Source organism: Chlamydotis macqueenii, chromosome 5 (assembly GCF_036417535.1).
Source record: "Chlamydotis macqueenii isolate bChlMac1 chromosome 5, bChlMac1.mat, whole genome shotgun sequence".
In the NCBI taxonomy this organism is placed as follows: Eukaryota; Metazoa; Chordata; class Aves; order Otidiformes; family Otididae; genus Chlamydotis; species Chlamydotis macqueenii.
In genome coordinates, this window is record NC_141560.1 from 64,844,986 (window position 1) to 64,858,033 (window position 13,048).

The 13,048-nt window shown below is 39.0% G+C and overlaps 1 protein-coding gene across 1 annotated transcript in view; it reads left to right on the plus strand.

Moving 5' to 3' along the window:
* MPPED2 (metallophosphoesterase domain containing 2) overlaps window positions 1-13,048 on the plus strand; it is a 109,210-nt gene that overhangs the window by 51,378 nt on the left and 44,784 nt on the right. Inside the window, exon 4 of the mRNA XM_086748788.1 lies at window positions 8,702-8,927. Coding sequence (XP_086604914.1) covers window positions 8,702-8,927 — 226 coding nt within the window. The remainder of the gene's footprint in view (window positions 1-8,701; window positions 8,928-13,048) is intronic.

Here is a 13,048-nt window from a genome sequence, read left to right on the forward strand (position 1 = left end):
CTTAGCATGGTTTCCTGGAGAATCTCCTTGCCAGGTACAGAGGTGAGAGTGACTGACCTGTAGTTTTCTGGGTTTTCCTTTTTTTGCTTTTAAAAAAATGGAGATTAGTTATCCCTTTTTCAGTCAGTGCGAACTTCACCGGTTGCCACAACTTATCAAATATGATGAACAGTGGCTTAGCAGCTTCGTCCACCACTTCCCTCGTACATTCCCACGAACTTGTGTACATTCAGGTTCCTTAGGTGGTCTTGAACCTGCTCTTCTGCTACAGTGAGTGGTTCATTCTCCCATTGCCATTGCCTTTTAAATAAAGATTTTACTTTGTCTGGAAAAACTGATCCTTAGCATTTGCTGGCCTTTTGCAGTGTGAAAATATTTGTACGTGAAAATACCAAGACATTGTCTGTGATAATTATGATTAGCTTAATTACTTTCTGTATAATTGTTTCTCAAGATGACCTCCTTTTTGATGGCTTTTATTCATTTATTTTTCAGAAGAGAAGAAAAAGACTTAATTGGAATTGTAAGTTACGGAGACAAAGGTTGCGTTATGAGAAATAGGTGCAGATCTGTTTGTGTCAGACAGACACTATTGGGTTTTATATTCTTAAGATTCATGGAGAAAAATCGTTTAAATTTACACAATATGTGCATGCACAAGGTAATATCAACAACCAATATATTATTTCAAAATCTGGTGAGTTTCTTTATAGAGGATTAGGTTATGTAGTGTGGTGGGACTCCAAAAAGAAAATGGAATTGTGTATTGATGCCTTTAGAAATATTATTTGAGGGCAATAAAATATTCCCTGAAATTCCCTCCTGAGTGGAGAAAATGGAGTTTGTTTGCAGTAATTGCATTTTCTAGCATTTGCTTTCGCACTTTCCAATATGAGTTAAGCCAATTGGAACCTGTGATTTCGTTTTGCTTATTGGCAAAAGTACCATGTAAATTGATCTGTGATGCATTTATAGAGAACGCTTTGAAAATTTTGAAATAGACATGGCTTTTTCTTATTAGATTTAGATAGTACTGGAGTTCATTTCTATATTTTAGCCTTAATGTAATAGTAACCGAAAATGTTCCCTTTCAATTTAGTCTTAATCAAGTTCAGGGAGAACATTTCGACTTAGCCCCACTGACACCGTGAAGGCAGAGTTTACGTTCCCGTTCTCAGCCTTGGTGTTCAGAGTTCATGATCTGAGCCATTTGAAACCACACCAAGCTGAAGTTGGTCTAAAACTTGTCAGCCCTGGTACGTTAAGATCTTGATCGCAAGAGAAAATGTGAAATTCTGTTGGACAAAATATAACGTATTTCTGTGTATTTACAGTATACATGCGCTACAGACCTTATACTACCGGGGTTTAGGTGCAGATCTCATTATAAGTGGAAAGATGGGGTAGTTCTGTTTAGAGGAACACCCTTCAGCTCTGCCAGACAAAAGATATTCTTGCCTGAAAACCTTACGTATTTTCCCAAGTGAATGCTATGTCATTTAAATGATCTCTTTGAAAGTGTGCGCGTAGCATCAAAGCAGTCGTAGTAGTCCATCACGTATTGCTTTGCTTTGGGAAACGGAACAGTTGCAGGAACTCCATTTCTGCAAGAAACATTTGTAAAACTAAAAGGGAAAAATAAGGCTATTGCTATTTCCAAGGAGCATGTTGTTTTCAGAATTTACTAAATTTAAAAGGAAGCTTCATAGCTATCAGCCTTTTTGATTTTAAGTTAGGTGATTTTTTCTTTTTTTCTTTTCCTTTCCTGAAAGCTCCATCTTTTAGGTTACGTAATTACAAGACTGAGAAAAAAGCGTCTCCAGGGAGGAGCAAGCAGAGAAATCTTTGCTCCTTCTGTTTTGAATTTCGTAATTTTGAAGTCAGTTTGGGGGACTTTTTTACACCTAACGTTGGCAGTGCTATGAGCTGCAAAATCTGGAGGATTTTTTTGGTTTTGAGGTTAGACTAAACAAAAGCTTCAGATTCCATCTGTTTCAAAACAAATAAATGTCGTATGTTGGTCGATAAAACTTTAGTGAAGCTTTCCATGTTTCAAGAAAAAAACGTTTCAACAACAGTAGCCCAGTGAAATTCAAAACAACTTTGAGATCAAAACCCAACACCCGTCATGTCAGAATAATGCTAAGGAATTGTGCTATGTTTTCTTTCTTTTAGCAGAGAGGAGAAGGATATTAATCACAAACAGTTACATTAGAATAATGTTATGGTTGAGACATAAACACATAAAAGCAAGGAATTGTTATCAGTGCAGAGCATCGTTAAATTTAGACCAGTAGTTAACGAGGTTCTGTGGTATGTATAGCCCTGTTGCAGGGTTTGTACTGCACTGGGCGATGTTACGGCCCGGTGCTGTGTGAAATTCACTGCTTTTACTAATGAGATAGGGAATGAGCGGAAGCACTTGGCGTTAGGTGCCACTCATTCTGCAGTATCAGACTTCTAAGTGCCCGTACAGGTTCAGTAGCGCCTGTATCTGCATTTTTGCTGCAGTTCCTTGGCCCTATACAGCTGACTTGTAGGTGCTGAGGCAAGATTCACTCAACACTTCCTTGCTTTCATGGGTTTATGACTCAACCTTGGCATTATTGTAACGTAATTTTTTGTGTTTAATGTTTCTTAGACTTGGTTTTCCATTGCCAGCATGGAAGAAATCCTAATGCATGAGTTTCAGAGGAGAAGGTAGCAGTCTGAACCTGCTGTGTGGCTCGATCCGCAAGTGTGAGTATTAACGCTAGAGCTATCAGGCCTTGTGAAAATTAATGAAGCCTGACGGTTACAGAGTGAAAGGTCAGAGGCAGAGCTTGCACTTACCTAACATTGCTGTTTTGTTGTGTCTAACAGCGTTTTCAACAAAGGGGAGCTTTAATGTACAAGCTTTAGATTTATCGCAGGAATTCAAGGGTCTCAGCCTTTGCTTCTCCCTGTGCTGTGGTCTAATGTTTTCTTTGCATAAAGGCAAAACAGTTAAACTTTCATTCATCTACTTCTCTTGCTCTGTTGCCCATGTGTGTTTTGCTTTTATTTTTCCTTCGCAAAAATTTTATTTTGGAGGGGGAAAAAAAGAGGCATCTGAGCTGATGATAGTTTAAAAAGGTCGTGGAATACTTTTCATCAAGAAGATTTTTGAGAGATTCTGTGCTGCAGTTCTTTGTACTTGTTTAGAAGTGTACTCTGGTTTTGTGAATGTTCTGTCTTTTATTTGCCTGCTTTTTTTATTCTAATTGTTTTGTTCTGTAGATTTCTCCGGACAAAGAGAGGTAAAATGTGTAGAAATTAATGGGTTACATTTTCAGCCAGTATGTTGGTTGACATCAGTTTTAGCTATTCCATTGAGGACTTCTTGTGAAGGCTGTTTGATTAAAACAGCCAGAATATTTTCAGTCAGTTGGTCAATCTCGTCCTAGAAAAGATGTTTGGTTTTCCTACCCAGTTTTGGATCTCAGTACCTGCAGTTGATTCTTGGTGGGAGAAATCCAGCTTATCATTTGAAAGCTCAAGTCTGTATGACTGTACAGTCTAACTCAGTTGTTGCTGCTGAAGGAGAAATCAGAGCCTCTGAGGTATTCTGTCTGTCTTTTGAAAAGCTGAAAGGGGCCTGTGTGTGTTGTGATTGTGCCGTAAATGCTGGGAACAGAGAGTAACCACAGGTCTGAGATGCAGTGGGCTTTCTATGAGAAACCTCTATGAAGAATTACAGAGCTGCTGACCAGTAGCAGGTTCTGGTGGTTGCCCTCGCCTGCTCAGTGGGCATCTTGGCCAGCTGCTGCCAGACAACTGACTGACTGGAAATCCATAGGAACAAGAACAAAATCTGCTCCTTCAGTGTTTCTTTCTGGATGTGTATGTGGTTGGTTATGGGTGAGTGCTCCATGACCAGCTTTGCATTTTTGAAGCCTGTATGATAGACCATAAATTTGAGATGGTTCACTCATACAGGCATCTCACTTGTACAGATTTCCCTCTTTTTGAAGAGACTAAGATTTGTTCTTAAAGGTTTCTCAGCTCATTTCTCAACATACAGCCAAGGATCTGTGAGTCTATGAAATAGGCATGAAAACACTTCATGTTTCATGGAAGTGTTGGGTTGTTTGAATAGTTAATGTGTGCATATGCATGTTCAGAGCTTCACATCAGAAGCACTTGGAGAGCATTTGTGTGTAAATACAGATTTCTACTACTATACAGACAGCTAGTATCACATTATTTCTCATTCCTCTGCTTCCCTGTGGGTTTTGTAGATAACAGTAGTCCAAAAATAGTGTGATTTTCTATTTTTATAGGGACTCAGCAGTTAACATCCATTACCAGTCAGACTCCTTTTCATGTCTGGCAGCTCTACAGAACTTGCGTTGTGTGACTAAGTTGTACTTATACGAAGCATGCCATTAAAATGGGAACAGTTGTTGAACAGATTAAGGACTCCTAGGAGCAAGTACTTAAGGTGAAATTTAAAAAAAAAAACACTGAAACACCAACACCCCACTCCCCTCAATTTCCTCACTTGTCCCGTGTAATAGGTGTATTTAAAGTAGGTCTGTTGTTCAGCTACCACTTTAAAGTGATGTAAGTGGTTGCAGCCAGCAAAAGAAGTCCTGCCTTACCAGTGTTCACAGAGCCTCATTTCTTTTTTTGCTACAACAATTTTCAGCCAGATCAATTTCCTGATCCACTGTGCTTTGCAGCCACCAAATCCTGGTGTTGGTGAAGAGGCGTGGTGGCACAGGAAGGAGGACGAACGCTTGGGAGGTTCGTGGGACTGTAGCTTGAGGGTTGTCTTGTTAAATGAGAAGTCACAGAAATCTTCTCAGACTCACCGATTAATGTATTTACATTTTTACAATGTTTTTATGAGTTATGCACAGTTAACTGTCTTTGCTTTTGTTTGAGCAAGAGTGATACTGATCTTTTGTCTTCCAGAAGAGAGCATCTTGTCTAATTGCAGTATTTTCTTGATCAATGATTACATGGTGCCTTTGCTTCTACTGTTGAGGGAAGATGTTGAAAAACATGTTGGCCAGAACAATATAAATATATGTTGAAGAGGCACATGCATGCATATACACGCACACCCTGTGTGTGTATGTACACATAAATACATAGGGTTTCAAATACTCCACTATAACTGACTCTGCTTCACAGACTTGGTGCCCTGATAATTTTTAATATCTATAATTTTAACCTTTTGTTCTCACCTGTTAAACATTTAAGTATTTTAAATTTAAACTCCGTATTACCTTGGGAGTTGATAATTGGGGTTTCTGAAGTGCTGGTCCCAGCACACAGATCAAACTCATTTCCTAGTTTTGAAAGGAATTCTTCTATCTATTTTCCAGATTCACGGTATAAATTAGAATGACTAATATTACTGGTGCATGATGGAAAATTTAATAGTTAGGAAATTGGACTAATAAAGACCAAATGCAGCTAACAAAAATGTAGGGAAGGAAAATGAGGAAATGCCTTTCAACCCGTGTATGGTGCTGCAGTGTCTCCCTCTGTACAGACAGCAGGGATGTAGATACGCAGAGATTAATCTGGTCAAGATGAAACTAAAATACCATGGAGTAGGAGATTTTGTGTGTGACTGTTTATGCTTCCATATTAAACACAGAAGGTCAGCAGATTATAGATAAAGGGCAGGACTGCCAAAAAGAAAACACGCTGAAATATTTCATAAATTGTATCAGCGAGAGTGAATGATGAACGTTGTACGCTGCCACAGGGCCTTTCAGGAAGGGAAACCCTGAATGCAATGAATAAATAGTTAATGTGATTGCAGTTAATTTATTACTGTGATTAGTGCTGTGTAGTCTTTCCTCAGGGAAGAGGAAAGAAATGGATGAGACTTCCTCTTGCTACTCCCCTTTGCTTGGGCCTGGCTTTTGGTTTGTTTGCGTTTTCATGCATGATGTTGCTCCTCACTGGCTCCTGGGCCAGCTCTGGAAAAGAAAGGCAAAATATAACTGGTTATAAAGTTGGGGAACTAGGTGTGGAGCCAGGTCAGGCCTTGGTGCCCATCCTATGGTACATATTAGCCATTACATCCACAGCCAGCACTGGTTACTTTCTGCCCCACGAGCTGTGGACGTGCAGTACCGCTGAGCTAGAGCTTTCGGGTAGGTGTTGACAAACTTTGATTCCCATGGGGTTTCTCCTCTGGGGCCTGTTTTTGCCTATTCCTCAGTCCTACTGTTGGTCCTTAGGCTTCACTGGTGGGGCTGTGTCCAGAGCTCTCCAGTGGCACCAGGCAGAGGCCATTATCTCCCAGGGCCCCCTTGGTGCCTTCCTGGCTCTCAAGAACTGACCAAGCAGAGCCTCTCCTTCGTCTTCATAAAATCGATGGCTGTCTTGACACCGATTGCAGTAAATACTGTTTGGTTTTCCCTACCGATTTCAGGTGCTTGTATAACATGTATGATGTTACATTTGTATGGTTTTAATAATCTCTGATGCCACCGTTGGTTTGTCGTTTCATATCCTGTGTGTCTTCAAAGTAAGCCCTCTTTTTCAAGGTGTCAGGATGAAAAACCATTGACTTCAAGCAAAATGTTCCAGACTTAATTGGACATAATATGAGCAAAATGTGCTGATTTTCAAATATATTCAAAATAAATGGGAGAAAATGTAAAACCCGGACATTTATCCAGTAAGATGGGAAGTTTTCTCTGCTAAAACAGGCGAATGATGATAACTTGGCAGAAACCTCAATTTACCTTCTCCATCCTGCTTCCCCGAGAATTTAATCACATCTAGCTTGTTTTGGGGGATTGATAGTTATGACAAGTGTATCAAATTTCATGCCAGTGGTATCTTTTATGTTTCCTGAGAGAGGAGAAAATAGCAATTTTACCTTGTGCCCAGGAGTCACAGGAAGCCAGAATGTACCTGCCACATCAAGTTTTTAGATAAAAATGAATTGCAGAGCGGCGTTTAGCAGAGATGGGGAATGGGAGGGAAGAGAGTGAGGCATGAATTGTAGAGGAGCGTTTATTGCATCTTCCCCAGCTTTTAATCTAGTACAGCACTGCAGAGAGTTATGAATATGTATGATCTGCGTTTTGTTTAGATATGAATTGTCTATGAAGATGTCTGCTTGGTTTTTTTCAGGGGATTTATAGCTTTTTGGTTTTCTATCCAGAATTAACTAATTTTGCAAAGATGATGTTTATATACAAATCTTGTGTAATTCCTGTTTGCTATAAATATTGAAAAGCAGAGGGTTTTGACTTGTTCTCCTTAAGTCTTATTTAGGGGAAAGTTAATCTTGTAAATACTTACAGCTTTACTTTGAAACTTACTTTTCAAAAGAGACACAAACCCAAACAGTTTTGAAAGCTGAAAGACAAGTTTAACTAGCAAAGCCACATCTATTTAGGAGAACTGTATTCACGAGAAATACGTAGCATCTGATTCTGTGTTCCTTGAGGCAGATGTTGGGAGTACCGCAGCTGGAAGATGGACCCATAGATTTCCACATACATTTGGCTGTCTTTATGGTAAAAAAAAAGCAACCACAAAACCACCAAAACCCCCAACCTTTTCTAAACAATTATTAGAAATGCATACCAACACGAATGATTTGGTGTAAGACTAGGAAATCAGACATCTGATTTTGAATCTGATTTTAGCTCTGATGCAAACTTCTGTGTGATTTTTGGCAAGTCACAGTGGGACAAGTTTTGTAAAGTAACCTAACTTCTGTAAAGACACTACGGTATGAGACCATATTTTTAAGGGCGCTCAGCACCCAGTTGAACATCTAGCACTGTTTGTTGGTACCAAGTGCTTGAAAATCTCTCTGAAATCCAATAATCTGACTCCATGGGCCTGATCCATGCCTCGTTCCAAACTGTGTTAAAACTTGCCCTGACTTGAGGTGATCACGCCTGTACTCTTTATTTCTGACCCTCACGGTAAATAAATTAACCACATTTCTTTCTTCCTGCCTTGTCTTAATTGATTGAGTTTCATAGTTTCTTCTACATGTGTACTACGTAGAAATGAGATGCTACCATAAACTGAATAATAATAATAAAGTGAAAATCCGTTGCAAGGGAATTTGAGGTTTGGAGAACAAACTTAGTCTGGGAGTAAATGACACTTCTTAAATGTATACAAATTCATCCAAATAACAGCATAATTTAAAAAACAACAGCACCAATGGCCTAATTCAGTACCCCATGCCCAGTATGCTCGTGACATACTTGTGAGGCACGCTGCAGGGCGCAGGTCCCCTCAGACACCCAGACACCCGAGGTAGCTCGCTGCAGGTCAGTCCTGTGGATGAGGGAGTCAGGACTGCTGACCCTGACCCGGTCCCACGACTTAAGTGTCAAGACTCAGAGTCACATCTTGGGGTAATTAAATCAGTGTGCCATCAGTTGAAAGCAAGGCAGCAGTGCCTCCAGCCTTTGGAGCTGGTTTGGTGCCTACCAGCTTGTTTTGTTTAACTCTGCAGTACACCTTTTTTATTATGACATTGCTTTGTGTGATGTTACTTTACATTTTAACACCGTTTCATTCAGTGGAAGAGAAGCAGCTTTAGTAACTTCTGCTCAACGTGGAGATGTGCATATCTTGGGTGTTTCATTCTGTCACTGCTAGCTGTTTACTTATTGTGCCAGCAATGCTGGTGTGGGAGGAAAATGTGCTAATTAAGACCTCTTTTTTGTTATTTCAGGAAACCTACCATATGAATATAAAATAGTGATTGCTGGGAATCATGAACTGACATTTGATAAGGAATTCATGGCAGACCTTGTTAAACAAGATTACTACCGCTTTCCCTCTGTGTCCAAATTGAAACCAGAGGACTTTGACAATGTTCAGTCACTCCTGACAAATAGTATTTACTTACAAGATTCAGAGGTAACCGTTAAAGGATTCCGAATATACGGTGCCCCATGGTAAGTCCCAATTTAAACTTTCTTTGCTGTTTATTACTTGGAACCACAGCAGGAATAATTCCAGCTGAAAATGCATGAAGCTGCTTTGTTGCATTGCCCTGCAGAACAGCATCAAACTTTAGCTCTGAACCACTCTGAAACAATTGCCGCATTTTTGTTGTGGAAAATTGGCTATACTTAGCCATGTGTGTGAAGTAAGAGAAAAAGAATTGTAATTATTTCTGTTCTGTCTACTGAATGCACTTAAAAAATTCCGGCCTCGGTATCCACTCTGTGCTGGTGGATTAACTGCTGTGGTATCTTAGTATGCATTAGGGAAGGAGGCTCCATCGTCTGGTGTGCTGTTCAGGTATTTATGTCTGCAGTGCTAATAGATTAGTGTGGTAGCATTTAACACCCACACACAGCACAAGGTTCAAGGCAGCAGGTGCTTTAAGCATTATTTCTGATCAGTTCTAGGCATTGTTTTTTTTTTTTTCTTGTAAAGTTGGGATAATTAAATTTTAAGCCAGTTTTGATCTCTGTGCCAAACATGGAGGAAAAATTGCTGTCTGTTTTTGTACTAAGGAGACTCTTCCTTTTTTTTTCCTACATGTTGTTTAATTGTGATGCCTGATATTTCTCTGTGGAGCCTTGGGTAGAAATTGTTTTAAATTCTCATGCTGACAGCAGCCACGATCCTTTCAGACTCTGCCAGAAACCTGAACTTCAGTGATGGTGATAATCATTATGCTACGTGGCATTCTCAATTGTCAGCTGAAGTACTTAGATGCTAATTTATGCACACCTATAAGATGGGTTTATTATAAGCTTATAACTTACATTTTTGATGTCAAGCTTGCTTTAAAGGTGAAAGCAGGAGAGGAAGGGGGAATGGCAGGGGTTGAACCAAAGAATGGGGCAAACATATACAGACATTAGAAATTTTCCCCTTCATTTCATCTCTATTGACTGTTCACTTGGCCCACAGGTCTTGGTAATTTATACAACCACGTGTACGTTGATGCTTCTGACAATGCTTTTTTTTTGTCATATGTGTGCATTAGTGCTGGCTAGAAAACTGTGATCTAGCTCTGTATCTCACATCCTTGACTTAAGCTACTAATTTTTTTAAGTTGTAGCCTTTAGCTAGTAGTTTAAATCAGCCTGATACTACTTAGCTAAAAAAAAAAAAATCCTGCAGTATCAGCTAATGGGGCAAGATGATCTTAATTCAGGTTAGGAATCGTCTCTTAAAGACACCTTAGAGTGTTTTATTGTTTGGTTTTTTGTTTTTTGGTTTTTTTTTTTTTTTTTAGTATAGCAGCATATAACACACAGAAGAAGGCAGGGCACATAAAGGCCTTGGGTAGCGTGAGGTGGATTTGAGACTTGCTGCGAGGTGAGCAGCTATGTGAGCTGGAAGGTTAGCTGCTAAGATTTAAGATTGTGTTCAGCTTTTTTCATATGCATGTCTCAGACTCAGAGGGCTTGTATTCTGTAGGCACCCAGCGATTACGAAGTGCAGGCGTGTTTTCAGATGTATTTGGGGCAGATTTACCTGAACTCTGCTTACTGCAGAGCTGCTGAAGAGATCTGGAGAACATAGCATCCGAGTCTGGGAAAGAGAGAGCTTGGTGTGGTGAAATGGAGAACTGTGTGATGTGCCTTTACGTTTACATTTATATCTACTGGCAAAATGTAGTGCTTTGGCTTCACAAATCCATAGTAGCAATCTGTTATCCTTTTGTCTGCATTTAGTAGTTCTTTCATTTTGCAAGTATACACATGGATTTGGGATGTTTGTTCTGGAATATTAAGGGACGCCGCATCAAGGACCTGAATTGTTTTAAATCTAATGAGTGAATGGCCGAAGTATTCTGACCTAGCCATAGAAAACAAATCCTGATTATTCCTCCCTATAATCCATTGATAGCTGGATTTTTCCAGTTGGTGATCAATGAGAAATAAAGCTAGATTGCTAGAAAGGCACGCTGAGCACCAACCAAGTGCAGACTTCTCCTCTCTCAAAGGATGTTTCACCTGTGTTCAGCTCTGAAAAACTCTTGTCAGAGCATGTTTTGAGGAGCTGTTTATGTGGAGTTGAGGCTATAATTTTGAATACAGCTTTTTAGATCAGCTAGTCTGTGTTCAGAGCAGAGAGAGACAGTCTTCTCTTTTTTTTTGCTCTCTCTCTTTAAAATAATGGCAGTTCCTGGAAAATGTGAAAGTTCGGCAGGTTTCCTGCCTTTTAGGTGATCTTTGAGAGGAAGAAAAGTCACATCAAATACTGGAAAAATCTGTTCCAAATCTGTTCTGTGCCTGGAAATGGAGACAGAATGATCAGACAAGCCTGTTAGCACTTCTTCATTTATTTCTCTTTCCCCTCCAAATCACATCTCACTCTTCTACTATAAATCTTCAGATTACCCCAAAGGAAGAGAATTTGTGGGGGTTTTGTATGTATTTATGGCCTCCTTACCCCAATTAGTTCTGTCACAGAAGTGGAACACTGGTCATTAACCCAGAAGATGCTCCAACCCTAAAATGAGATAAGTTGGCATGTTCAATTTATGTGCATTTTTGTAAGTATTTCCAGAGGGAAAAAAATTCTCATTTGCTGATAAAGCTACGGGTTTTAATTTAAAAAGAGGGATCAAACCAAGAATAACAGCTGTGATTCTGGAGGTTTCAGCCTATCAGGGGTTTCTAAGAAGTAATTGCCAGAAGACTGGAAAAACTGGCTATAAGTCACCTATCTATTTAGAAAATGTAAATTGCCAACTCAGTGTAACTACAGAAAAGAAATATCAGTCCATATTCATTACATGTTATTACTCTTGGTACATCTGAAAGCTTTCTAAAGACCTAAGAGGATTCAAGTAGTGCCTCCTAACTTACAATTTAGTAGAATTTGTATGTGGAAAATAACTTACAATACACGGGAGCATTCATGTGTATTTGCAATTGGAATGTGCGGTGGTGCATATCAACAGCCTCTAAGGAGCAGAAAATTTGAATTTAGCCTGATGGTTCTGAGAGTATTAAATGTCATTAGCTGGAGGGGAGTTGAAAACAGAGTATCAGCCCCTAAAAGAGAAAAGAGCAAGGGTGGGACATGAATCACGCTTGGAGCTCTGCTGATTTTCAGAGGTGGAGAATGTAACTGACATTTTCACACTTTAAATAGGAGATTCTTTGATGTTCCTTGAAGGAGCAAAATGGCTGAAGGTTTTCCACTTGGTCTGTAGATAACAATCCACAAAAACATTTCCCTCCTTTCTCTTCCTTCTGACTTTGCCCTATGAACCTGGCTTATTTGGTGGGAAAATAATCGATAGTTTATACTTTATGCAGTCAAAACTCTTAAAGGTTCCAGTGGAAACATTTTTCTCCTTTGGAAATTTGAGATTGAGGCTGCTTATTGAACAGAACAAAAAGTGCAATCAGGAATGGATATATGAATTTTTAAATCTTACAGCTCCCTTTGTGAAGTGTACGGAAGCATAACTCATACTGATGTGTCTGTAAAAGGCTAAGGAAACTCAGTCTGTTTTCATGTCAGCTTTGGATCCTGAATATGTCTAAGTGTATACATACAAGTTTTATTTAAATTCAAATGTTGTTTTAAAATACATGTGTTTTTTTTAATTATGTCTGAAATTGTTCATCCATGCTAAGGACTGAATTTACTGTTGCATGCTATAGACATTTGAATACAAATAATCTAGCAATGTCCGTGTCCTAATGAAGCTTTAAAAGCATTCAGACCACCAGAGAACTGCGTTTACTGGAGCCAGAATTTGTTTAAACCACTTGTTTCGACAGAAACAATTGTTCAGTGAGAATATTTTTCTCGGTTTTATTTTGTTCTACTGTTCAGCTCTACAGGTAGCTTTTTTGGTTTGCTTGAAAGACAAATAGTTCAAATAAAAATATTCTGATAAACTTGATTTTGTGTGCATATAAATTTATGGTAATTAATTTGATTAATAACAAGGCAATAGGTTCTTCGTTAAAATTACACAAAAAATGTCACAAACTAGAAGTATAAAATAATCTAACGAAGTAATCATTTACATTTTTTTTTAGCTATTAAAATATATGGGCAACTTCCACCCATGTCTAGCAGAATGAAAAGT